The 25,837-nt window shown below is 37.8% G+C and overlaps 1 protein-coding gene across 1 annotated transcript in view; it reads right to left on the bottom strand.

The window, feature by feature from the left end:
* Positions 1-2,870: 2,870 nt before the first annotated feature.
* SETD3 (SET domain containing 3, actin N3(tau)-histidine methyltransferase) overlaps positions 2,871-25,837 on the bottom strand; it is a 38,692-nt gene continuing 15,725 nt past the window's right edge. The window contains exons 6-12 of the mRNA XM_059819409.1: positions 17,946-18,004; positions 15,967-16,081; positions 11,724-11,798; positions 8,832-8,998; positions 8,100-8,185; positions 6,192-6,352; positions 2,871-5,568 (exon numbers count right to left, since the gene is read on the bottom strand). Of these exons, the coding sequence (XP_059675392.1) occupies positions 5,125-5,568; positions 6,192-6,352; positions 8,100-8,185; positions 8,832-8,998; positions 11,724-11,798; positions 15,967-16,081; positions 17,946-18,004 (1,107 nt within the window). The 3' untranslated portion in view covers positions 2,871-5,124. The remainder of the gene's footprint in view (positions 5,569-6,191; positions 6,353-8,099; positions 8,186-8,831; positions 8,999-11,723; positions 11,799-15,966; positions 16,082-17,945; positions 18,005-25,837) is intronic.

The following is a 25,837-nucleotide window of genomic DNA, read 5'->3' as shown; positions in this document are numbered from 1 at the left end:
GACATACCCAAAAATCTTTAAATAATAAAAAAAAGAAAAACAGAAATAAAAGGTGTTCAGAGCACAGACAACAGAAGGAGTCACCTGGAAGACTCAGGTTCAAAAGCCTCTTCTATGCTTGATCGACTTTACAGAATAAAATAGTCCTATACACAAAAATATTATTTGGACAAAGGTCCCCAAGTCCAGCCACATTATGTTTCAGGTGAGTGTCCTGAATACAGCACTGTCTTCTATTTTCATATTGCTCTCTGTGACTTTGTCCAATCCTTCCATGTTGGATTCATAAAGCCTTTCCTTACCCTCTCGGTGTTGACTAGTTCTCCCACAATGGCAGAGGAGCAAGTTAATGGACAGCAGTGACTCCAACCCTGACTTCACTCAGGCTGCCCTCAGCACCGACAGCAAGGCAAGCAGCCACTTACATCTGTTCTTCACTGCCAGTTTAACCCATTACAACAGTTTGTAATTCATACGTTTTCACCTGTTCCTAGGGAGAGTGAAGCCCTTGTCTAATTCTGAAAGGTATGGCTTGCTTAAAAATCCACAGTAATTATAGTACTAAGTGGAGATACTCTTTTTTTGAACACTCACTGAAATAATTCCTAAACTTCTTATTCTTCAAGATAGCAACCGCTGCCTCTGTGACAAGCTAGCTAGCGTTCAGTTGTCCAGCTTTTATTTTCTGCTTAAGGACATCTCCTTGCTTTCCTCCCGTATCTAGCTTAATCTTTCATGATAAAAATGGCACCAGCTCCAGCTGTTAAGGCTTCCTAGCATGAGACACAGGCAGAAGTCAGATGCTTTCTGGTTTCCAATTGTTCCAGTACTGACTGTGCAACGCTTCTTGGGCAATGCAAACACCAACGACCAACCTGATTTTTGTAAACTGCCAGGCCCAGTTCATGCTGCCACCAATGTACAAAAAAAGATATCATTTAATTTGTAAGTTTGATGTCTACATACACTGAAAATATAATTGTTAATGACTAAAGACAGCATACAAGGCAAAAATCACGTTTTATTAGAAGTACTTGAGTACCCTATAGAACCCAATGTATGCCAGTACACAAAACAGCTTATTCAAGAGTATTTCAAAGCCTGTTACTGATAATCCAGGAGTATAAGTACTAGAGCACTCCATATTCAGCAAAAGGCTACAAAAACAGGGAAAAAAAAAGGGTGTTTTGGTTTCTGCTTGGTACCATAGGATAGGCACTTTGGCATTTGGCAAAATTTCAATTTGTTTTGCACTAAACAAAGTATCATAGATAGATTTCATTTCTACAACTAAAGCTCAAGTTTATGTCATTTACACTAACTCTATGGCAGTCATTCATTCAAGTCTTGAAATACACTGAATACACCAGTGAACCTAAGGAGACACAAAACCCAGAAGAATCCAGGACCATTTGTGGCTTTTTTTTTTCCCTTAAGTATGGATTGAGATTTATTTATTTTAACTGAAAAATCCTCCACATGGTTTCCAAACTTGTGGCATTCGTTGGGAACTACATGCAGAAACCGAGAAATGCTAAGGAAGCTGCTCTTCTAACCGTGAGTCACCAATTTACATGCTGTACTTTGTACAGCAAGCAATGCACTCGAAGGAAGCATGTTAGAAACTATTAAATATAGATGGTAATTATGTGAAAATCATGTGGTCATATCTGACTTCAACAGACATCAGTTAAAAATCTTCTAGAGAAAAAGGAATTGTTGTTGCTTCATCAGATAAATTTGGTAGAGCGATGTTTTTTCTGAACATTCCTGTTTGGCACAGAGTACGAGAAATGGACTGGAAGTCAGTCCTTGCTATAAAATCAGAAAAGAGCAGTGGATTTTGGGAGCATCTTTATTGTGTCAGACTGATACACTTCAAATTACGTTTCATAATTACTTCACATGCCTTTCTATAAAATAAGGGTGATAGAAGTGGCAGCTGCAGATATTAAATACTGTTTCTAAACATGTGAACTAGGGAAGAACAGTTTGTAACCTAAATCTTCCAGTGTACCTTTGAAACATGCAAGTTTTATGACTTCATGATCATCATTCCTCTCTAAAGGCAAATTAGCCTCAAGAATGCAGCTACTGCTGAGTTGCATAGATTTTCTGTACATACCGCCTTTTAACAATGTCCAAAGGAAGGAATACTTATTTTAGCCAAGACGCTAAAACACAACTTATTTTAGCCAAGATCCTAAACCATCTTACCTCCACAGCCAGAAGGCACTCAGATCTCATGTACTCATGACAGCACTTAAGCTAAGGTTGAGTTCATATACTTTACAAGCATTTTTTCCAGAGTGGAGGTTGTTGCTCAATTTTGTATATTTGTCTTTATTAACAGGGCTATATGGACGTCGTCTTGCAGTATAGAGCCAAAGAAGTTATAGGTTGTTAGGGAAACGATTCATCAGTAGGTAGGTTCATGCAAAATTCAAAAAGGCTTTTTTCCCCCTATTCTGTTTTTGGAGAACAGTCCGAGAAATCCAAGTGATGTCTTTCTTACAGGAATACTTCAGATAGCTAGCTAAACAGAAGCAAGATTTGGCATTTAGCCTGGGATTAGTGTGAACAGCCTCTTAACCAAACATTATGAAGAAAGTTAACTTTAAAATGCTTTGAAAGGTCTGTTTTCATGACAGATGGTAATAAGGGCTCATCAGTGCCAATTTTTTTTGTTTCCACCTCAGTTTTCAAAAGCTTAAGTTTTAGGTTAGTGCTTCTGAGAAACCATTACATGCACAGAGGAAAAATGCAAATTACAAAATTAGATTACTCACTATTTTTATTGTGTGCAACATATTTTTCTAAATAACACTAACATGAAGAGTAAGAATTTGACCATGCGCTTAATAGACGACTTTCCCTTTCTCTTTAAAAAAAATCCCTCTTTTTTTTTGCCAGCTATTTCTCCTTTAATCTTTATCTGTACAAGTGGACAGATACTCCTTTCCCCACAGACCCCAAAATATACAGCAGTCGGTAGCAGGTAGAGGTTTTGTTTGCATAATACACTCACTAGTGAAGACATGGTAGAACTATATTTTATTCAAAACCCACATATTCTGTCCTGTGTTGACCACAGGCTTTGCTAAGCCATAGATATCAGCAAATACTGGAACAAAATACAGTGTATCAGATTGAATCAAAGCATTTAAATTCTGAATTACAGTTATAATTTTCAGGGAAGGCTAGTTTCAGAATTGCATCATAGTATCTAGTACAATGTTGTGCAATGTAAGTGGCAGAAACAGAAGTGGAATATTGGTCCTAATAAAAACCGAAATGTAATGACTTTTGTACGACATTTAAGCTGTCAAGACAACAATTCATAACATTCTACCAAAGGCAGCATATAGTTACAAAAATACTGGTCCAGCATCTTGTTAGTGGTGAAGCAATATCCAAGGTGCAATGGCAACGTGCCATTCTTAGTGAAATATTTTTTAAAAAACTATTTTCTCTATTTTCCCCACACTGATACTAGCTGAACACCAAAATTGCTATGACAATCTGAAAGAAAGTCACTACTTATCATGTGTATTGCACCAAAGATTTATGCAAAAACACATTTTCCAAGTTGCAGTATAAAAGAAGCAAAATCTAATAAAACTATGAATATGCCAAAAGACATTTTACTGCAACTGATCTTGGGTGAGCAGGTTGCAACATCTATTGAGCTGTAAACAATCGTCCAAGCTTGTCCATTCTATCCATTATCTTAAACTTAAGGATACAAAGGTAAAAGATGAAGTCCTTAATATTGAAAACAGAATTAAATCACTTTATAGTCCATTCACCCACAAAATAAAAATATTCCACCCTCCTCTCCTCCCAAAACCCAGGTAATTTCAAAGTCAAGCCTTGGAACTACCCTTGTTCTGATATTGCACTGTGCTAGGACTGTACTGTTTCCACCTAGAAGTTAAAACATATAGTAATGAGGGTGACCAAAACTGCTAGAGACAGACACCTGCTTAACTTGTGGAGTTATCCCAAGAAATGTGCATCAGACAGAGACACAATCTAAATGGCAAAGCGTACTGCAGACTTGGCTGTGGTCTGGACTTGGGCCAAAAATACATAAGCCTGGCTGCCATTTCCTTCAAGAAAACAGCATCAATTAGTATCTTAACCAAAAGACGAAGTTGAGTAACATCAGGCAACCATGTCACATTCAATGTTACATCCAACAACACAGAAATGAAGGAGTAGCAGACAGGAATATTAATCATTTTCCTTTTAATAATGGTCTAGTCAAAAGTGTAGCTTTCAAAATCTCTAGCTAGTTGTGAAAACCTGAAGAATCTGGGAAGCGACCTCACTTTGAACAGTACAGTTTAAAGCTGTGGCTTGGCCTATCTGGTTTCAAACTCTCCAGCAGCACTGCCAACCTTGTAAATAAAAGGTACCGTCTGGAAATAAAAAGAAGTCAGCCTTTAAAAGTTGGTGAATGTTGTATTGTAGCAGCCTAACTGACTGAAGAAGGAAGATGAGATATTTTTATACAGTAAACAAAAGAAAAAGTAAACTGAAATCTTCAGAGATCACTTTAAGTGTATACAATTTGACTCTCATCAACATTTAAAACTACCAATCATAAGGTTGCCACCTTACCTTTTGCTGGACTGGCATACCTCATTTTAAACAGGTTTTCCTCCAGTCTCCCAAGTTTCTGATCCTCTTATCCAGTTTTCTGCTGTACTGCTCTCCCACCTTCATGCTGAATACCGAGTCAGTCCTGCCTTCTGCTTTTCTTGGCAGGAGGCAGAGCAAGCTTTTAATTTCGGTAGTCAGAGTGACAGAACAACAAAAGCACAGCAGATAGAAGAGCTTAATTCTTCCCCAGGAAGAAAATACATTTGGTTCAACAAAGGGCTGCAAAATCTTCCAAAGGCACCTCTTTCCCCAGTTTTTGCCTGAAAGCAAGATGGCAATCTTAATTGAAAAGGGATGCTAAATCTTTTAAATAACTTAAAAATTCATTTTCATATAAAGCAGCAAAACCATTTTTCTCTGCAGAAAGAGAAATGTTAACAAAGAAACACACCAACATAAATGCACTGTTCATAAACTTCAGCTAATTTAATTTCACAAGAAAGTAAAATTTTAGGACTATTCTTTAACCTCATCAGTACTTTCTGAAGAAGATTCTTTGGCATCTTCAGTCTCTCTGTTGCTCTTCTCTTTATTTAGATTTTCACTTTCTGATTTGGTCCCATTAAATAGAGAGTTTTCACCATTTACAAACCCATTCTCTGTGACTTCAGCATCAATAGCTTCATCAATCTTTAAGTCCCCTTGCTCTTCCACATCTTCTAGGTTTCTCAAGAGAATAGGGAGTCTAGAGTCTGCCACAGTGTTCTCCAACAAGGCAATATTGCTCTCTTCATATTTAGGAAGTGGAGCTCCATCTGCCATTTGTTTGGTATAATACTCTCGGCTAGCAGCTGCACTCTTTACCGCTTTCTCCAAGATCTCTTTTTCACCTAAGCGCAATTTGATAGCCATTATCGCATGTGAAGTAAGGTCATGGGTCTCCAAGAAGGACTTATCATCCTGTTAGAAAAGAGAAAGCAAGTTTGTTAGTAACAAACACCACAATAAAAAAAAAAATCCCGCAATTTTTCTCTCTGTGCATTAACAATAAGCGACACCAGGTTCTTCAGGTTGAGCCAAATGGACATATGTGAATGAGGGGGTCTGCATGGAGTCCCAGTGAAATTTGACAAGAATTCATAAAGAAGCCAAAAATTTCTCCACATAGATCAGCTTGCATAACAAGCAAAGGCAGGAGACTTCAAATATAAGAAACATGTAGGTTCACTTATACACTCACAATAGTAGCACATTTCTTTGCAGTTTGAAGAATGCAACTAATAGACAAGTTGAAAGTGATTCCCCATTTTACTTGCAGAGAAAAAGCAAGTAGCCTCTATTAGGAGAATCAAAGAAAAAATGCATTAACAAAATTACATTAACAAAATTTTCTTTTGCAATTGTATTTGCTTTTCCTTAGATAATGCAAATCTGTTTCTACACTTTAAAAAAGTACAGAATGAATTATGTACTAACATTCAGATTAAAGTTTGTAAAGACAAGATGGGGGACAAAATATCTTTTTCTGCAATCATAACACAAAACATTTCAGACATTTAAATTAAATATAATGATAATTTTACCTCCACAGTCGTTTTATAGGTTTTCAAAAGAAGGGATGCTCTGGCTTCTAGGAATGTCCAAAGTTTAACTTCATTGTCCCAGCTAACAGGAAACTCAGAGTTCCCCAGAGTGAAGATTTTGTCAATGGCATGCTCACCTATCAAGTGTTCCTTCAGCTCTTCTGCAACAAGTATAAAACCAGTCCGTTAAAAACAATCTCATCATTCACTTTGTCAGTTGACAGACTGCAGAAAGATTTATTTTCAATAGTATAGCTTTGAGCAGCTAACAAAAAAACATCTCCAAGTAAGAATTATCAGATATGCTGGTTATTTCTAGGATTCTCCTCAAAGAGGCAACTGGAAGTCTTGAGGTTAGAAAATGGACCTTCCGCTCCACTCTGAAATAAAGATACTTTATATATCATAGCCTCTCCTACACAGCATAACTGTGTAACAGTAAGATGGAATGTTTTGTGTAATACTTGATAAACAAAAGGGAGTAATTCTTTGAAGAGTTCAGCGAACTTTTTGATAATAAAAGGAACAGGCCAGAGAGTATGCAAATAGCAATGGAATTATTTTTCCTATTATTTTGGTAATCTTTTTCAGTAGCAGAAACTCCCTACAGTTGGTCAGAAAAGACATCCATCAAACAAACCTCACACAGAGTGGAAAATGTTTAATCAGCTCCTTGAAATTACACAAATTCCATTAATCTTTTAATTACCACATTTCACTCCTGCAAAGCAGCTACCAAAAACCTCACAAACCACTCGCATGTAGTTTCTCAGTAAAGTTTTCTTATACAGTATTTAAGACATATGAATAAACTGAGCACAATCATTTATCAGAGTAATGTAATTAAAATGTTTACAAGCTATATTTTCTTCTCTGAGCCAAAATTCACACCCTCATCGTCATCCTAAATTTTTCTTTACTTGAATGTACTTCCCTGAAGTGGTCAGGCAGTTGGACTAGATGATCATTGTAGGTCCCTTACAACTGAACTATTGTACGTTATTCTCATTTCTTCATAAGTTCTAAAAGATGGATGACAGGATGCAGTGAAGGCATGACCCTAAATACAGTAGGTTGTTTTCATGAAAGAAAGCAAATAAAGCACATGCAAAAACTTAACAACTTCAGTATGCCTACTGGTATTAAAATCCACACCATCCACACAGTATCCCTAACTGCAAGGGAATTCTCTCATTGTTATGAAAAACTGTCACATCTGTAACCTCCAAAACTGCATCTAACCAGCAAGCAGCTATTACAAACAATTAATCAGAAGTTTCACATGCACAAATTAGGTGAATATTTATTAATTGTACATATATTTTCCCCATAAAACCCCCTAACATAAGAGAAACACTACAAAGACAGTTTGCAAATACATTAAGTTGATTTTAGATTACGAATTACCAAAATATTGAAAATACTCAATTTTGAAATGCCTCTTCCATATTTCTCCTACAGTACAGAATATTCCAATTCCATACCTAAATGATTCTAACAGTGATGGCTAATATGCTGTGATTTTAAGCATGTAAACCCCTAGGTCTCACTTGATCTTGTTCTGTGAACCATTTTTAAACCTAAGAACTAAAGTTGAAGCTCCAAAGCGCACTCATTCACAAGCGCCTGGGAGATTAAAAAAATAATAATAATTAAAAAAAATTTAAAATTGCATCACCTCATGCTTTGGGAGTTCCAGAAAGGCCTATGTTACTGAAAACTCCCTCAGACAACACGGCCAAAGATTGGGTTTCTCACTAGCTTACAGATCCCTTTTTAACCTCAACTTTTCCGATCTTCTAACTTAATGTTTTCTACAAATGTCTATCACGTTCCCGCATTAAATAAACCAAACAAAGCCAACCCCAAACCGAATGTAAATTAGGTTATCTTTATAAAACATCTTACCTTCACTCATACAAAACACTCGAAGGAAAGCCAGAAGCTGGGCAGAGATTGGAGGCTCAGTGGAGTGCAAGGCAAAAACACTAGAACTAGTAAAAGAAACAATCCAACAGCAACAGTAAATGCAAGTTCTATTGTCATACCTTTGAACTTATTTCAACATGAAAGACCTTAAAGTATACAATAAATGCACTGTTACAAAAGTAACTTTCAAGAAATTAGGTAATACTAGTTCAAACTGAAAAAAGCTTCCCTAACCTGTATCTGAAAAGAACAATTATCTCTACAATTTTACACTTACAATTATTTTTACACGGCTTTCGTAATAAATTCATGAAAATGCAATGTTTCACATCTGCTGCTCCTAACAGTACCCTCTGGACTGAAAAGACTAAAGGAAAATGCTGTGGTTCACATACTGAGCATCGTAGTATGTCTGCAAGGGATAGGAAAGAAAGAAAAACCACAGATTGCTTCAAATTAATCCTTGCTCTGTTTTTGTTCAAATGGTTATTAAAGCAAAGGCTTTTTTCCTGATATATGGTCCAAATTAGATGATAATATAGCTCAGAGAACTTCTGTAAATATTATTACAATAACTTCAATTTGCTATACGAACAGGACAAATATTACACCTAAGAAAACTATCATAGAACAGAGCTTTATATATGCTCTACTGGACACTATATACTTTGGAAGTGTTTTAAAAACCCCATGGCATTGTGGTTTACTTACGTTGGGATACCAGCACGAGCTAAGACCTCTGCCTTCATAGCATACAGCCTGTCACTTTTACTCACGCCAAGCTTTATTTTCACTCTGTCATGTGAATTATTATCAAAGAAAAAACCACTGTGGATCACAAATTCAGCGTTTGACCGAGTGCCATAAAAAATGTAAATCTAGAAGGATGAAAAGAGAAGTGAAGAGACAGGAAAAAAGCTTAAGATCAGCTCACAAAACTGACATAATTTGAAAGTTATTTCCTGAAAGAGTTACTATTCTGAGTACAAGGTATATTTGGTTATATAAAGAAACACGCTTTGTCTTCTAGTATCGATTCAAATGCTGTATATAGTGTGGCAATATACTTTAGAGGTAGATGTAAACATATCCATGTAACAGAGACTTTGAAAGGAGAGAAGAGGTTCTTATTCTATAATTTCAAATAAAAATGCTTTGTTTCCTCACACTGTCATAAAATATCAGTATAGGGAAATAAGCTTTCAAAGATTTTTAGCCTTTTTAAAGGCTAAAAAAAATCTGAGACAAGGAGGGCCCATTAAAAGAAACGGTGTTTCTGGCATCATTTCCTCCCCCCGTATGTTCACCCAAAAGAGTAACCTACTCTGCCGAAGGATCAACCTTGCTTTTGTTTTAGCATTACTGTAAGGCATGGATATACCAAGTATATCATACAGAGAGATCTGGTCTGTTGTCAGCCAGTATTTAGTCTTGTGTTATACACTGAATTCTTTATCTAAAGCAAAAAGGTTACTTTAATTCACATTAAAAAAGAAGTTCCTAAATATAACCTGCAAAAAGCATTTAATTCAGGGCAAGGCTGTATGAAATACATGGGACAAGAGGTCAGAGCAGCAATTGTCTTCTCCCGCATCAAGTGGGTATTTTCCCCTTTTGTTTGATAATGGAATTGTCAATCAGAAAAAAGTTGCAACAGTTACAGAACTCCCTTAACATTCTAGAATACCTTAGGGTACAGCAATGCTCTAGACACCTGGAAGCTTACACTCCTCTCTCGCTGACAGAGAAAGGCACAGTGCTCTCTAAAGGGATCAACAACATTAATGATGGCATTTACTTACTTTGTTTTCAATTTTAGATTAGAACTATTTATCCTAAGCACTAAATGCTTAAGCATTAAATTATAGTAAACATTATAGTATAAACACACTCATACAATGAACAAGTGACCTGCCTGGGTATGTTAAGGCAGTGGTTAAGGAGAGAGTTGCTAACACTCTCAGGTCTTAAAAATACTGTGATACATGTCATATTAAACTAAAAGTCACATACCATGTGGAGATTTTAACAGTATACTCTTACACTCTAAGACTGTTTTACAAAAAAGCCAATTAAACAGAATGAGAAAGTTGCTTTATTCAAGGCCAGTGTTTGATAGATTCTGTGGACTTCTGCTGCCTCACATTTTTTAGTAGTAAAAGCAAGGATCATACACTCTTCCTGCTGAAACTGTAGGAAATAACATCTGTACGGTATATTAAAAGACTGAAGCATTATATAATTAAAATGCTTTAATGATGCCGCTAACAGTTAGAAGTTTGCACAGAAATTTAAAAAAATCTGATAAATAGCAGCCAAAGTGAAACTAATAAAATAAAATCAAAATAGAGGAAGCCTCTACAATTGAAATGGAGAGAGCAGCCAGAACAGCTATATGACACATCCATTGCCAGGTGTGGAAAATTATAAATTGGATCACTTCTGGAAAAACTGTGGACCCCTTTTAACTCATCATACCGGTATTGGAAAAACCGGCAAATATTTGACTACCATAACAAATTCTAAGAGCAACACAAAAAAAAAATATACAATCACCATAAACCCCAGCATAGCAATGAGGATAAATATACCTCCGGAAAGACATACTTCATTTTTTTTCAGATACACCTTTCTTAAAAAAGAAGGTAAGAATACATAAGAAAAATGAAAATCAAAATATTATTAAGTGTAAGACTGGCAAAATAATACACTAAAGGTAGTAACTCAGACTGAGTTACAAAACATTTCAGGATTTTTCATAGGCAAAAGTCTTTTTCTGGCCATGCTGACTACAGTTGCACAAGCAGCAGGAAAAATGGAGTGCTACTACACTTGAGGGCTTACACTGGCTGCTGGCAGAGCACAGGAACCCTCTTGCCGGACATTTCCTACACTCCTGGAGCCACTGTCTTCAATGCATCGCTAGTTTTAACACTCATTTTTGTTTCTTAGCAGTTCTGAACAAAATAGTGGATTCTGAACTGTTCCATGCATCTTTCTAAGACTCGCCCTTTGGTACTTTCTGTTTCAGGATGAAGTGGGGCGTACATGTGTGCGTGCCTGTGTGAAAGGGAGGGAGTACATTTTTAGGTCCTTTCTCATTTTTACTAAGCATGGGAACGGAAACATGGGTAAAATGACTGGCAACTATATTGCATTTAACCTCTTGTTAAATGAAGACTAACAAGAAACATAAACCAAAAACATTTTTGGGAAAGACTCTACAATCTGCTATTGCAGACAAAGTGACACCCCAAATCTAAAATACATTTATCTTTGGTCCTTTGCGTATGGCCTTTTATTAATCCCATCCAGAATACCAAACTCAGTGTCTGTGCATTTACAAGTGATTAAATATTTCAACTAGTTCTCTAAAATATGAGGAATCAAAACTCTCCTAACATTGGGGTCTACCAAGTGATAGAAAATATCTTACTCTGAAAAATGTGCACTTACTTAGTTTTCTCACACAAAATCAGCTCAGCATAATAAAATTCAAATGTATCAGGGCTTAATCCGCACCACTCTGCTATTAAAATTTTGTAGGGAGTTACCAAATGCCCACAAAACTTAAACAATTATGTAGATAAATGTTTACAGTACTTGTTCTCCAGCCTTGAAATCTTGAAGCGCTACACATTCACACCGGTCATCTTCTAAATTGTAGCCTGTAGTAATCTATCCAAGGAAAGAGTAACAAAAGCACCTTCAGCATTTTATATTTATCTCCCCCACCATAGCTGGTAGTAATTGTTTTACAATTCCTGAGCAACCTTTTTTAAAAAAATCTCTGCGTTAAGGAAATCTAAGGGAAGAAATAAAACTTACCTGAAGTGAATGGAAGGCTCTGAGGAAAGTAACCTCCACAGACCACAGACACTCCCATGCCAAAGCCAGCAGCTTGTTATAAAGTTCTGGAGTTCTCAGTCACTCCCATGAGGCCCAAGGGAGCAAGGCACTGACAGCTCTATGCGCTATGCTTTATCCTTCAGCTGCCAGCACATTTTTGATCTCTCAATGAAAAAGAATTAGGTAACTGTGGATCTTTGGGGGATACAATCTTCAGAGAATTATAATTTACTTGCAAATAAACCCTTTATCTAAAGTTAAGTAATACGCTTAAAATGTTAAAAAGGATTTTTTTGATAGTAGGAGGCAATGGAAGAGGATAAATTCTCTTCCAAAAAAAATTATAAAACCATAAAGTGGTCACACTAACAAGTAAAGCTATCCTAAAAATGTAATACTTTCTTAAAGTGACAAACAGCATGTTCTTGAATAGTATTACCAAAGATGCAGGCACAGATGCAGCCACAGGATGGACCATAAGCTGCTGAACAATCAGGAAGCAACTTTTATGGCAGGTATTCTGAATTTAGTACTGACAGAGCTAACTTACAGAAAAATAAGCTCTGGGCCTGAGGAAAAACCTAACAGAAGCCAAAGATTGTCTCTCAGCCTTTGTAAATGAAAACATACTTGTCTGTAAGCTGACTTACATGTGACTTGTGGTATACCCTGATTCCCACCTTGGATGCAGTTTGTCCAAAGACAGAACTCCATGGATTATTTTAAAAGCTTGGTTGATGGGTTACACATTAATAGTTTTACGCTGCTTGCATCATCAGCCAAAACAGTGCTTTCAAAGTGGGCGTGGGCAACTTGTCTACAATGCAGCAAATCCAAAACGGCAGCCACAAGCATGGGTGGCCTGACCCTGCGGAGGCTTGCAGAACTGCTCTGCGTACGGATGCCATCACTTCAGGTCTCTTAATGGGTTTGTGGAATGTTGAGATCAGAAGAGAACACGAGAGTCATGCAATACAGCCTACTGCAAAACACAGGCTGTAGTACTTGAACGCGGAAGTTCATGTACATTCACTATGCTGGACTGAACAATTTTTAATTCAGCGGTCTCATTTAGAAGGTTATCTAACCCTTAATTGCACGTTGCAAGTGCTAGAGGATTTGCTATGACAAATATACCTTCCAAGTTCAAATACAGTCATCTTGGGAAAAACTGCAACTTCCATTCAAAAAAGGGAACTCTTGACAGCACTTGACCTGTCCTGAAATTTTCTTTGTGTGTAAACTTAATGAAATACTTCTGAATGTGAAAACTCCATTCCAGTTTCTTGAAATGCCTGTGGAACAGGAGGCTTTCAAGGACTGGGGAAATTCCAGTATGTTAAGAGAAGGATTCTTTTAGTTTAAACATGCTTCACTAGAGTAATGCTTGTTTTGGGGATTGTTTTGTATTTTTGCCTTTTTTAAAAGAACGATCAAAACCAGCAGCACTTCTGAAAGGCTTTTCTATAAAGCATAATGGAGTGCTAGACTCTTATTTCCTCTTTCTTTTAATAGCAGTCACGTAAGAATTAACAGGGTGTTTACTTCTCTTCCCACATGATAGCTGACAAATTGCATCCCTTCAGTTTTATTTCTGAATCAGACTGATGCATGAATTTCAAGTTGTGTATAAAGTATGCAATAGTCTGCTTGGTCAGTGATTAAGGATGGACCCAGCCCAGCAGAATGTAGCTTATTTAAAGCTCTGACAGAACTGGTAATCAACCTCTGACTGTCAAAATACAATCCCACTAAAGAATAACAATGAGAAATGCATGAAGACAACCATTTTGATATAGTTCTTAGAGGCAGGCTGATCTAATTAACAGTGTCAGAAGCAAGAAAAAGCTGGATGGACCTAGCTCCAGTTAAAACCCAAAGAGCATTTTATTCTCTAGCTCATGGATAGGGGCCCTGTGGAATAAAGCAAGAACTGGGATCTATAGTAGCTGATTGACTCAAGAAGTATTTCAGCACTATGTTTGGAATAGACTAGACGGGGTGCATATAACGCCACCTTTTGTTTCATACTTTCCTGCAATGAAGAACAATTCCCTTCATGTATTTTAAAGGGATGTGGTATGATTAGAGCAGAACCCACCCTCATCTCACTCTACAATAATATAAACTACAATACAGACAGCTTACAGTTATCTTAGCAGGTTTTTTTCCCTATTTCTAATAGTAGAAGGAAACTAACACACAACAGAAATAGGTTTAGTAGCTTTTCTTAGCCAATTATCAACATTACAGTTGTCTATCCTTCCTAAATCTATAACCATCTAAACTAGTTTCTGTAGAAATATGAAACAAATTAGTAAAGTCTGCATATACGTACAAAATATTTTAAGTTCTGCACCACGCCCCCCACCCCCTCTTGGGATACACTTCAGCATAAAAAAATGCTTCCAACCCTGATACACTAGTGCACTAGCAGGTTTGGCTCCAGAGGCTGGCTCCATATCAAACCCATTGTCAAAAAGCATAATAAAAATAAAAATTACTTTATCAATTTAAATAGAAGTTTGAATGATTATAACAACATAACTAGCTGCTCTTTTAATATAGGCTACTTAATCTTTTCCCTCTCAGAACCTTAATTCTCTCCCTCTTTCCTCTAATCCCAACTCTGAAGGCATTCATTACGAGTTGTCTAATGAATACAGACAAGTCTCTGCAAAAGCATCTGAAAGAGATGCCCAGCAGGAAAAGGGTCCAGGAAGTACTGATGCTTGCAGCGAAGCCTTATATTACAAAAATATACATCTCTGAATTTTAAGCAATTTTCTTTATATTGGAGACTCTCATACAATCTTTATTACTAAATCAAAGTTATGGGATTGCATAACAAATAGTGAAAGGCAAGAATCATTGTTAAAGAACAATATGTAATCACCTTTTAATAGGGAAACACAAATAAATATAAAACCCCAAACACTTGCAACTTTGTAGCCTAGCCTATCATGCTATATTTGGTACAGTCATAGTAATAAATTAGCTAAATGTCAAGTGAAAACCAACTTGCTTTACAATTTGTTCATTCAAACCAGGCTTTTCTTATACCAACAATACTAGCACATGCTGCTGTCCTAACACACAGGTCAACTCTCCCAACAACAGAACCTGATTACTTGAATAGTATGGTCATAATCACTGCTTACAATAAATAATACTATCTACTGGAAACACAATTAGCGTATATGAATTTTGAAGCGTACATGAGACGGGCTAAATAACATTGATAAACTATCCTCTTACGGGTTTCCATTTCCTCACTTCAACATTAACTAGCCTGTTAATGAAATCAAGACCTCATCTTCTGAACTAGCTCACGTAAGCCAAAATGTCAGCAGGTCTGACTTTCTAGATACATATGTCACCTTTTAAATGTTTAATATGCCCTAAAGTAGTATTTTTGCATTTTGTTTCTTTGATGTAGTAACAGATGTACTGTTTTTGTTGAAATAGGCTTTGTTCTTGTTACTGTCTCCATAACAAGGCTCTCTGGGCATGGTTAGGAGAGCAGGCAGTATTTCTTAGTTGCAAATTTCTGACTACTTTCCCTAGTGGTAGCTACAAGAGGCAACCTCCATCATTGTCTGCTTTCCTAGTCTCAGTATTGTGAATCTTTTTCAGCCTGTCAGAAACAAAACTCCATGTCAGAAGAATATTCAAACTTGGCTGGAAAAAAAGGTATCACGTAACTGAAAACTTTTAAAAGCACATTATATGTATATGAGACATAATTGTATGCAAGTACGCAATCACTTCTAAAGTTTTCTCTAGATGAAGAAAGTTCTCCCTGAAAAGCTATCGTAAGACATTTTAGAAACTGACAAATCTTTCTTTCAGATATTAGTTTTTTAGGGTCACTCGGGAAGATAAAATACCTGTTTTAAGAAGCATAATGAAAAGTCTTATGAAACCGTTCTACAGCAGTTGAAAGGCTTAAGACTTAAGCCCTAAAGCCTTTCAGCAACACTGAAGAAATCCTTACCAGTCCATTAGTATGATTACACATGTCCCATAAAGGTATGAGAGCCAATGTAACTCTGGAACCATCTTCTGTTGGAATCTGGTTCTGCCGTGTCATAACAGAGGAAACTGCCCATCTACAGAAATTAAAAAAATTAGATGGTCAGTGTTGAAAACAACAATATATGATTGGCTGTAGTCCAACCTGAAGCAGTCATTTAGGCTAGGAGTTTCCAAACTTAGTTTTCTTAAAGATCACACTGACTATAGTAACAGTGGAAGGCAATACCACTTACAGGAGAAGCAGCAGCTCCTAGGTTTCCAAGGCATGCACATAGACCAATTCCCAAATCAGGACTGCAGTCCCACCCCTCTTCTGCACTCTTTGCAACAGAACCTTCATACCTTCCCTTAACTCAACCAGGGCCCACTCCGATGTCGCCTTCTGCTTCCCCAACCCTTCACTGCATACGTACCTCTCACCACGCATCCCAAACCTGGGGTCAGCTATTCCTGCAGGCGTCAGAGTAGTTCACAGCTACTACTTGGCAGCAGTAGCTCTCATCTATGTGCACTCTTGTAAGAGCCAGGGAGTGAGGGGAAAAATACCTTCTAAAAAGCTTATGTACTGCATGCACTGGAAACCAGTGTCCTCACCTGACACATGCATGATATTTTGCAAAGTGCTTCTCTTCAGTTTCTGAACTTTTGGTTTAGATCAGTATTGCTAAATTTTCTGCTTAACAGAATAGAGGGGAAAAAACCACCAATAGCCCAAAACAGATATCCAGGTAAAAAGAATGAAGAAAGTATAACGTAGTTTAGCACACAGACGTCATTCAAAATCCTTCTAACTCAGGTTAAGCAAAGGAAATGCCAGCTACCTGTTTAAACTAAGAATCTTCAGAAAAGCTCAACATTTAAGTATTTTCTAAAATTTAATTTTTATTTCAGACAAAAATTAATATTAAATGCCAGAGGGAAAAGAATAATCTTAATTTCACTATGTTCTGGCCTTAACACATATATTTGTTGTGGGTTTGGGGAGGGAGGGCAGGGAGGAACACCACCAGGAGAAGGTAAAAATAATTTTAATTCCCACTGAATCCACTACTAACAAGTATTTAATATACAGAATTAGACTTTCAGAAGGATTTTTTCAGAAGGACTAGAGATTGCTTAGAAAGATATCATCAAATTGAAATCTACTTAATTTCTAAAAAAGCAAGTTAAAATTGTGGATAATTCTGATATACAAACACGGTTTGAAACATAATAGCAATATGTTTCTTTTTAATTGTTGTACTTTATCTGCAAAGTTTTAAACCACTTCACATGTAAATTGGCATGTTCCTCTGTGGCCCTATAAGTGAAGGAGGCATGCTTTGGAAATCCCACTTTCATAGACTTATCCAGAAGTACAACTAGGCTAAAAAAAAAGTCCCTGTAAGACCTCCTGAATGCCTTTTATTCATGCTATTTTAATCACTTAATAAAATTAAAGCTCTCGTTATCTTAATTATTCTTATTTTTACCTTAATTATGTCACCCCCTATAGCACCTCCAAATGACACTCATGCTTCATGTGTACAGCTTAAGTTCTCCAGCTCTCCTGTTCAATAGCCACTGTAAATATTAGTTTTTACTACTATGTACTAATAAAGCCTTTTATAAAAAAATAAATTTTAAAAAAATCCCCAAAACCCAAACCTCCTGCAATGTCAACTGAATCATTTTCTTAAGAAACAATGAATTACCTTACTAATCTCAGAGTATGTGTGCCAGTTGGCTAAATTAACTGCTCATAATGACTATTCCTTTGTAACAATTAAAATCTGCATATTTATTTTACTTTCTTCTTCATTAATAAAGTGTATTAGTATCAAATCCTACATTTAACGTTTCAGTAACGATAAAGCTTTCCCACCAATGAAGCATTTCCAGGGTCCCACTGTTCACTATATTTTAAAAAAATAATAAAAAATTAAAAGACAGACCAACCTGTAGTCATCATAAGTGAAAGAATCCTTTAAGGGCAGTTTGCTGGCATTAGGATGGGTCTGGGAAATGCAAGTTTCAGAAAAAGGTGAAAAGAGAAAGAAAAGAAATCAGAAATCAGTCAGCAGAATTTCATTATTTAGCTGCCTAACAGATCCTAACAAGAGCCAAATGAAGCAGGAGGCATCCAGCCGCGCTACAGAGGGATCATCATGCTATTATGCTCTCATACATCACTGTCAACTTAATTTGTTGTGCCCAGCAGCCGCCATAAATCTGTTTCTTCATATTTCAAGACTGGAACCCACAGACATTGTACAAAAATAAAAAATTTAAGGTGGACTGAGTATGTGAAGGTAAAACAAAACCCAACCCGTGGTGCAGGGTGGGGGAAAGAAATCCGACAGTAAGCACATATTAGGTTTCACCAACTTCCACATTTTTCCTTTTCTCTGGGATATCAATAAGGTATTTCACAAGTGCAAGTAAAAATTATACATACAAGATTTTCAATTCTTCCTTGATACCTGTAAAGGTTTTACTCAGTACAAGTTGCACTACACCTCCGAAATAAACCAGACTAAATTATTTTAAATAGTTTTGGCAACAAACATTGATTAGGTAGCACCTACATTAAGCCATCTACACATATGCCCATCTAGAAGTGGAGCAATGCCATTTGAGAATGCATACTGTAGTTGTCATTAACAAGCACAATGTTTGGATTTTATAAAGGCTTTAAGAAGCTGTAATACCTGTTACTTTTCTGATCAATTAACTTATTAAAAGTTTCAAAAATACAGGTAGCTTTAAGCCCACACTCACACACTTTCTTTAGAACTTTGTCCCAATTCACAAATGGAAAGCCATAATAGCATAAATTTTAATCTTCAGGTTCAATTAGGTCTCAGAGAAGAATTGAAGTAAATGATCAAACGGTTATTTCAGAAGATACAAATGATTTTTTGCATAGCTCTATCTTTGCGACACTCTTAATGCATGAAGCTTCATGTAGTATGCAGTTTTTTACTCTTGATGCATTAGCATCACAAGTGCACAGTAATTTATCATTTCTCACTGTAATGTACTTGCTGGCACTGTGTGCAGGACAGTAGGGGATGAGGTAAAAGTGGCTCAAACCGTAAATCAATTAGAAAACAAAAGCTTGTGCTCAGTGTGCAATTTTAGGCAAATTATACATTACAAAAGACTGCCAATTGGGTGTTAGGTCCCAGGTGTCTGCTCTCCCTCAGCCCCTCCAGTTAACCCTTTGGATGGGCTTTCTCAAGCACGACAGAAGTCAACAATTCCAGCGACTGCTGTCCCTTCCCTGACTTTTTTTCTTTTTAAAGCATTCTACATTTCCATACGATTTTTATTCACATCGATGATATGGTCATTGCAGAACAAACTTCCCCGAGTTTAACTGTAGCAACACATTTTACAGAGTTATTTCTTCTTAACGAAACATTCCGTAGAAAACCGGAACTGAAACCCAAACCAATAAATGTCAGGAGGTCTCTTTGCTGCAGCAGAACAGTCCAGGCTCGATTCCAGAAATGAAGACAGCCTTCAACCGGAGATAACAATTCTTAGAAACAAACACCACCCTATGTTATTCCTTTGTGACAATTTAATTTCGACTTTTATTGCTAGTATGATTAATCTATTTTACAGTAGCTTGATAAACTAAGCAGGGAAAGTCAACACCAACAGTGGGACATACAAGCCGATCAGTTGCACTTTAAAAATACGGTACCATTTTAATCTGTTACATTGCTATTGGCTGTAAAAGAGTTGGAGTCTCATTCTGCACCTGAAGTTTTAGAGAAGGTATTTCACACGAACAGAGAAGTTCGGAGCCCTTAAAAATCCGTATCTTCACCGTTCCGCTTCTGTGCGGACCATGCGCTTACCCCGCGTGAAAACAAGCCCTGCCGAGCGCCACCGCTTCCGAAACCGCACCTCCGCCGCACTCCCCGTCCGTGGGCGCAGACCCGGTGCCCGCGCCGCGCGCGCGGGCCGGCACTGCCACCTGCCGGTGCCGCCCGCCCGTGCCGCCGCCGCGCGGCCCCGGCGCCCGCCGAGCAGTCCCGGCCACCGGCGCCCCCTCGGGCCGCTCTGCCCTCCTCCCCCGTCGTGGGCGGGCGAGCAACGCAAAAGTAAAGCCAGACTCCTCCGCAGCGGCCCCTAGCTATCGTGCCAACGTCCGAAAGGCTGCGCTTGGATACCTTACCGTCAGTGCCAACGCATGCTGCCTGACCTCAAACGGAGGGTCGACAAGTTTCTCGCAGGAAGTCGACCCCGCGTGTGCAAACTGATAACCCCTGTCCTTGCTCTCTGCCCCTTTCTGCTCTCCTCCCTCTGCCCAAACAAGAGATTTCAACGGAATAAATTATTTTGCAAACAGCAATAATTACGATGGCCATAACACACCAAAAGTCAAAAGGCCTCACAGAGACTACGAAGGGCTTAACAGTATAAAAGTGATTTTTACAGACTAAACACAATACACATGCACAGTTCCTACTCGCACTCTCTACAGGGAGTGCCAGCCAACACGCTCAACCCGAACTTGGAGCAAACACCTACAGGCAGCACGATGCATACATGCTGCCATTGCCCTCGCCGTGAGAAAAAATCTGTATTAAATCAGCAGATTGCTGTGAGGTTAATTGTTCATCTGACATAAGCAGTCCCTCTGTAACGAGTCAACTTGAACACGCAACCCATGGGCGAAGACTCTGGATGCCATCAAACACTCTGTAACCCCCCCCTATTTGTAAATCAGTGAAACTTAGGGACTGCCTCTATATGGAGACCATCCAGACAGAATTCACATAAAACCACTAGTAAATTATAATAAAGGACAATATACAGTCTTAAAAGACACAAGGCAGAATAAAATCCTGGCGTACATAATTACCATATTTATAACATTCCATGGTACCATATTCTAGTAGCTATTTTAAAGTTAAGATACATCAGCATATTTGATCATGTCAGATTTCTGACTTGGACTATTTTACTACGTAACTTAAAAACCCTATAGATTACAAGAATCTGAAGACACACAAAAAAGAACAATATTCTGATTAAAAAATTGATTTAGTATGCAGCTTCTCTTTATAGTCCCTTGGTAAAAATGAAATCTCCCTAACAAACACTTAATAAAACCTGTCAATATATCTAGAAAGAAAAATGACACAAATGCATTAAGTATTAAATACCCTTGAAAAAAGTCACATATTCCATGAATTTTTGATGTACTATCTTGACATTAATGTAAAACCTTGATATTTATAATTGACAGATATTTAATAAAGTATAGAAGATGACTGCTGCATAGCATGTAAATTGCTCAGGCTGATCAAAAAAGATACAGACATATTTAAACTAAACAAACACTTAATACGTAAAAAAAATCATACCTAGCTTTTATAGGTTCACACAGCTAGGTCTCTACAAATTACCTTTGAAATGTGACATTACCCGCTACACGAACCCTAATTTTAACTTACCAAGTCTGTATGAAGTAGTTTCAGAAAGTTGGGAGGGGAAGCTTTAAATAAAAAATGGGAACATGGAAATGTGAATATATTCATTTAGATGCAGGTCCTGACATTCTACTGAAAGAGTTATTATAAAGAACAAATACCATCTATTTCGTTACCCTTTCTGTGAAAATATTGTCAGAGCTGGCAATCAGGGTGATGACCATTGCAAAAACAAATAGTGGCATGCTGAATTTCATTTTCCTCCTGATTCCTAAAAAAAAAATAATAAAAATGCTTCTTCCCCTTCAGTGTTCCAAGCCTTCTTTGAGACATTTGGAGGATATCTCAAAATAACTAGAAATATTAAAAAGTAACAGTGATTGCTGCCAGATTGTCTGCAGCCACTGTAGAAAGAGACAGACTGTTATTCTAGCCACCTAAAACACTATCAGACTAGAAGCCAGTTACTCAGTATGGCAACCAGTGAAAAGAGGGGAGGAAGGGAAAAAAGAGAAAAAGACACTTTCAGACATTTTTCTCTTTCTGGGAAGCAGTAATATCCAGTGGTTCGTGTCTCATGTTCAATGTCTCAAGAAAGCACAACTCCTGATGCCCACACAGGGGCTTTTGCGCTAATAATTTATCCATTGTATTTTTGGATGGACATCGCAAGATAATGATTCTCAAGTCTTATAAACCAGATGTTAGAGGACTCCTGCACTTCTGAGAAGGCTTGTTTTTATCTGGACAGCATGAAGGCTTCAACGTAGAAAGGGGGGGGGGTCCCTTTCCAGCTGAGAAGCCATCATAACCTTCACTTCTGCTACCCAGCCAACCAGGGCATTAACCTTCTATAAAAGAGTGGGCAGACAATTAGAGGCAGTAACCCCTTACTCCATTCAAACACAAAATACCAAAGTTCATTTATCAGAGCTCCTATCTTGATGAGGAACTTCCATTAAAATTAGCTTAATATTTGCTTGCTTACTGAGTGATGCAAAGTACAAGTCCTATTACTGTAACATGCAATAAAAAGTCTAAGTTAAAATTAGAGTACAAGTTTACATAGTGTTAAATTTGTGTTCATATCTATGCTACTAGATGTCTTGAAAAAATTGATGTATTTTGGTGTGAAGTCTGATTGGCCAGTATATTCCTTTGCACCATTAGCCCTTGTATACTCCAAGTAAGAAAAAATTAATTGAATCACTGGATGTGATCAGTTAGTGGGTTTTTTTTTGAAAAGACACTGCCTCTCCACTGAGATAAGCTGACCAGAGTCATCTACTACTCCACTGTAATGCATAACTAAAAAGAAAAAATCCTTGGTTTTGTTGGTTTCCTGAGTTTGTAAGACACAGAGATGGTTGGATTTCTGTCAAGAATATTTCAAGTACTCACAAGTCCAAGGCAAAGTTGTGGGCAATCACTGCATCAATATTACTAAATCAGATTTCAATATTCTCAAAAACCTCTTGTGTACTGTTGAAGTAGCGACAGCTCCATTTCTATCTCAGGAAAGCATCATACCAAGTGTTGAGATTATACTGAGGCCATCATTCCACCCCCCTCCCAGCCCCCAAAACACTAGGGGTGCTTGAAACAGTTAAAGCCAAAACCAGTTTAAGCTTCCACATTGTTAACTTTCATTCCTTTGAACATAAAGCCCAAGGGTTCATTCCTTTTGACCAAACATTTTCCTCCCCCTTTCTCTGCGAATTCTCCCCTCTTTCCAATGTACTCATTAACACGGGGAGATTTCATTATGAGCCTTGTTGGATGCTACTTGATGGTTTCAGGCCAATATGTAGGTGTACAAAAACACAAACACACACCACACACACACTTTCAGGGCCAGAAGCAGGAAGATCTGTCAGTGTTTGCTGGTTACTGTCCCTTTCCCAGCTCTGGAAATCCTTTGAAGCAGCAGCCTTGAAGACAAACTCCTCTCTGTGGAGCTGCTGAGGCTTTAACTGCCCTAAAGCAAAGTAAAATAAAGAATTCAGAATGGAGGATCCTAGCGATCTACAGGGAAACAACAATTCACATTTTCCATTGGACGTATGCTGCCTAACCTAACGAGGGAAAGCCAGTTCACTGTACAGGACAGAAGACAAAGCCAAAGATTATTTTACTTTGTAATAACAGTTTATAACTACAGAGGCATGCTCTGGAATTTTCAAACAGCCCAATTCATGAAGCACTAGGAATTATGTCCACAAACCTGTGCTATTATAGGACTTTTCTAAAGGAAGAAAGATCATCCTACTTTGCAAAACCTAATAGAACGAACCTTAAAATTAAAAAGGTACCACAGGATTGAAACTTATTAAATCTAAATAACATTCTTGCTTATTCTTTATGTCAGCAATTTTTATTTACTTTCTGCCAATATACACAAGAAAGCACTGTTCCAGACTATTAGGGGATTCATGCAGCGGAAGCAGAGTGGAATGACTCCTTCTGGTGCAATGGAATTTAACTGCACAGTCCCTTTTTCTGTACCTTCTACCTGCAAAAATTGTTCTTAGTTAATGAGGCAGCAGTGGCATAACAGACAACTCAAACGATGACATGAACTACTAACTCAAGGGTCTGAAGGACTGACAACCCACTTCACATGGGAAGTGGACATTACCATTTGGCTGACGCAGTACACAGAAGTAATTTTGAACTGACTGGAAATGAGTACCCTGCCTACAATCCTGTGGCATCTCCTTTATTAAATAGAGCCTGAAGTGAACTGCTTTAAAAGGAGAGGGACAGTATTTCCTATTCACAACCACTCTACATCCGAAGAGTTTTGTAACAAGTATTAATATTATGCAGTATGGCCAAAGTTTTGTTACCTGTGAATTGACTACTCAAGTTTACAGATAAATTATACCAGGAGCCACTTAGGTGGAAGCTAATCATCAATGATTGTCTTATAACCAAGGTACCACACTGCACAACCAGCATGGCACATGGGGCATGGTAAGTCCTAGAACCAGATGTACTGGGACTATAGTGCACACGCATCCAAAACTAAAAACTTATCACTTCCTCTTCAACTCACATTCAAACCACAGTACAAGAAAATAAACTTTGGTTTACTTAGCAACATATCAATCTCCTACTGTGTGGAGTATTAGCATTGGGTCTGACTGAAGAGGATAATCCACTTTGTAATTTAGTTAAATTACTAATTTTAACCAAGATAAGTCCCCTGTATAATTTTGCAGTGCTTAAAGAATACATCCTTTGAGTATTCCATTCTAAGAAATATCAGCTTGTTATCATATTTTAAATTTATGGAACATTTGTAACTGCTGTTATATCAGGAAATATATTAAATCTGCACAATAAGTACAAACTTTATATGAGAAAGTATACTTGTAAGTGTATGATGATCTCCTGATGTCTGCTGAGGCACTCACTTCCACAAGACACAGACAACATCTCTGGGGATAAACTCAACTGTCCCAGAAAGTGCAGCTCAGTTAAAAAATAAAAATAAAAGCAACTCACAAAAGCAAGCAAAAAACCTCTCTCTACTCTATTAGCTGTAAAAACAGATGCTTATCTGCATTCTCAACGAGGAGAGTGGTTGAGAACCCCATCTTCCAAAAAAATGCCTTAAAACCCCACAATACTAACAAGAGAACATATTACTCCTCCCAAATGTGGTTTAAACTGTGCAGAAACAAAATTTTGTTTAGCACTGGCATATAGGCTTTGAAGTACATCTCTGCTTCTCTAGAGGGAAGAGGGCATTTAGGCTAGTATAACAGAATCCAAACCATTCCGATTATAAAATAAATTAAAACCTACTGATTAGGAGATCTTAACAATGAATGTCCAAAGAAAGTTAACATCTATATCCAAAATGAAAGGTATGTTTTATTCTGTCTGTCCTCCAACTTTAAAACATTTTGACTGTAAGAAACAGCAGACACTAAGTAGGATGTGCCTGTATTTTGATCTAGGCCAGCACGGTCCAACTGGCACCCATCGGCTGAATCTGGACCACAGGATGCCTCCATATGGCCTGCCACCTTTTCCTTGGAGGAGATAGGGAACAGCTGTTTGAGGAGCAAACACTGCCCGAACAGCCAAACACCTCCTCCTGTGTCCGGCTGGCTCAAAGCCCAGAGCTGTCGCCATGTTCCTGTGGAAGGCAAGGAAGGAATGGGGGAAGAAGGCAGCAGACCTCCTACCCACACAAGGACCTGAGCTCTTCATTTGTCTGAGACAGACAGATGCAACCCACTGAAGCCTGCAGCTGCTTCTGCAATGGAGAAGGACAGCCACAGGAATGGCCCAACGAAGCCCCAGGATCTGGCGCTACTGTCATCATAGCCAGGGGTGGGATATACCAGAAGTGACAGAAAAATCAGGAATTTGGCGCATGTTTGC

The sequence above is a fragment of the Gavia stellata genome, chromosome 7 (assembly GCF_030936135.1).
Source record: "Gavia stellata isolate bGavSte3 chromosome 7, bGavSte3.hap2, whole genome shotgun sequence".
In the NCBI taxonomy this organism is placed as follows: Eukaryota; Metazoa; Chordata; class Aves; order Gaviiformes; family Gaviidae; genus Gavia; species Gavia stellata.
Note: the sequence above shows the minus strand (reverse complement) of the source record. Positions and strands in the feature narration are given on the sequence as shown.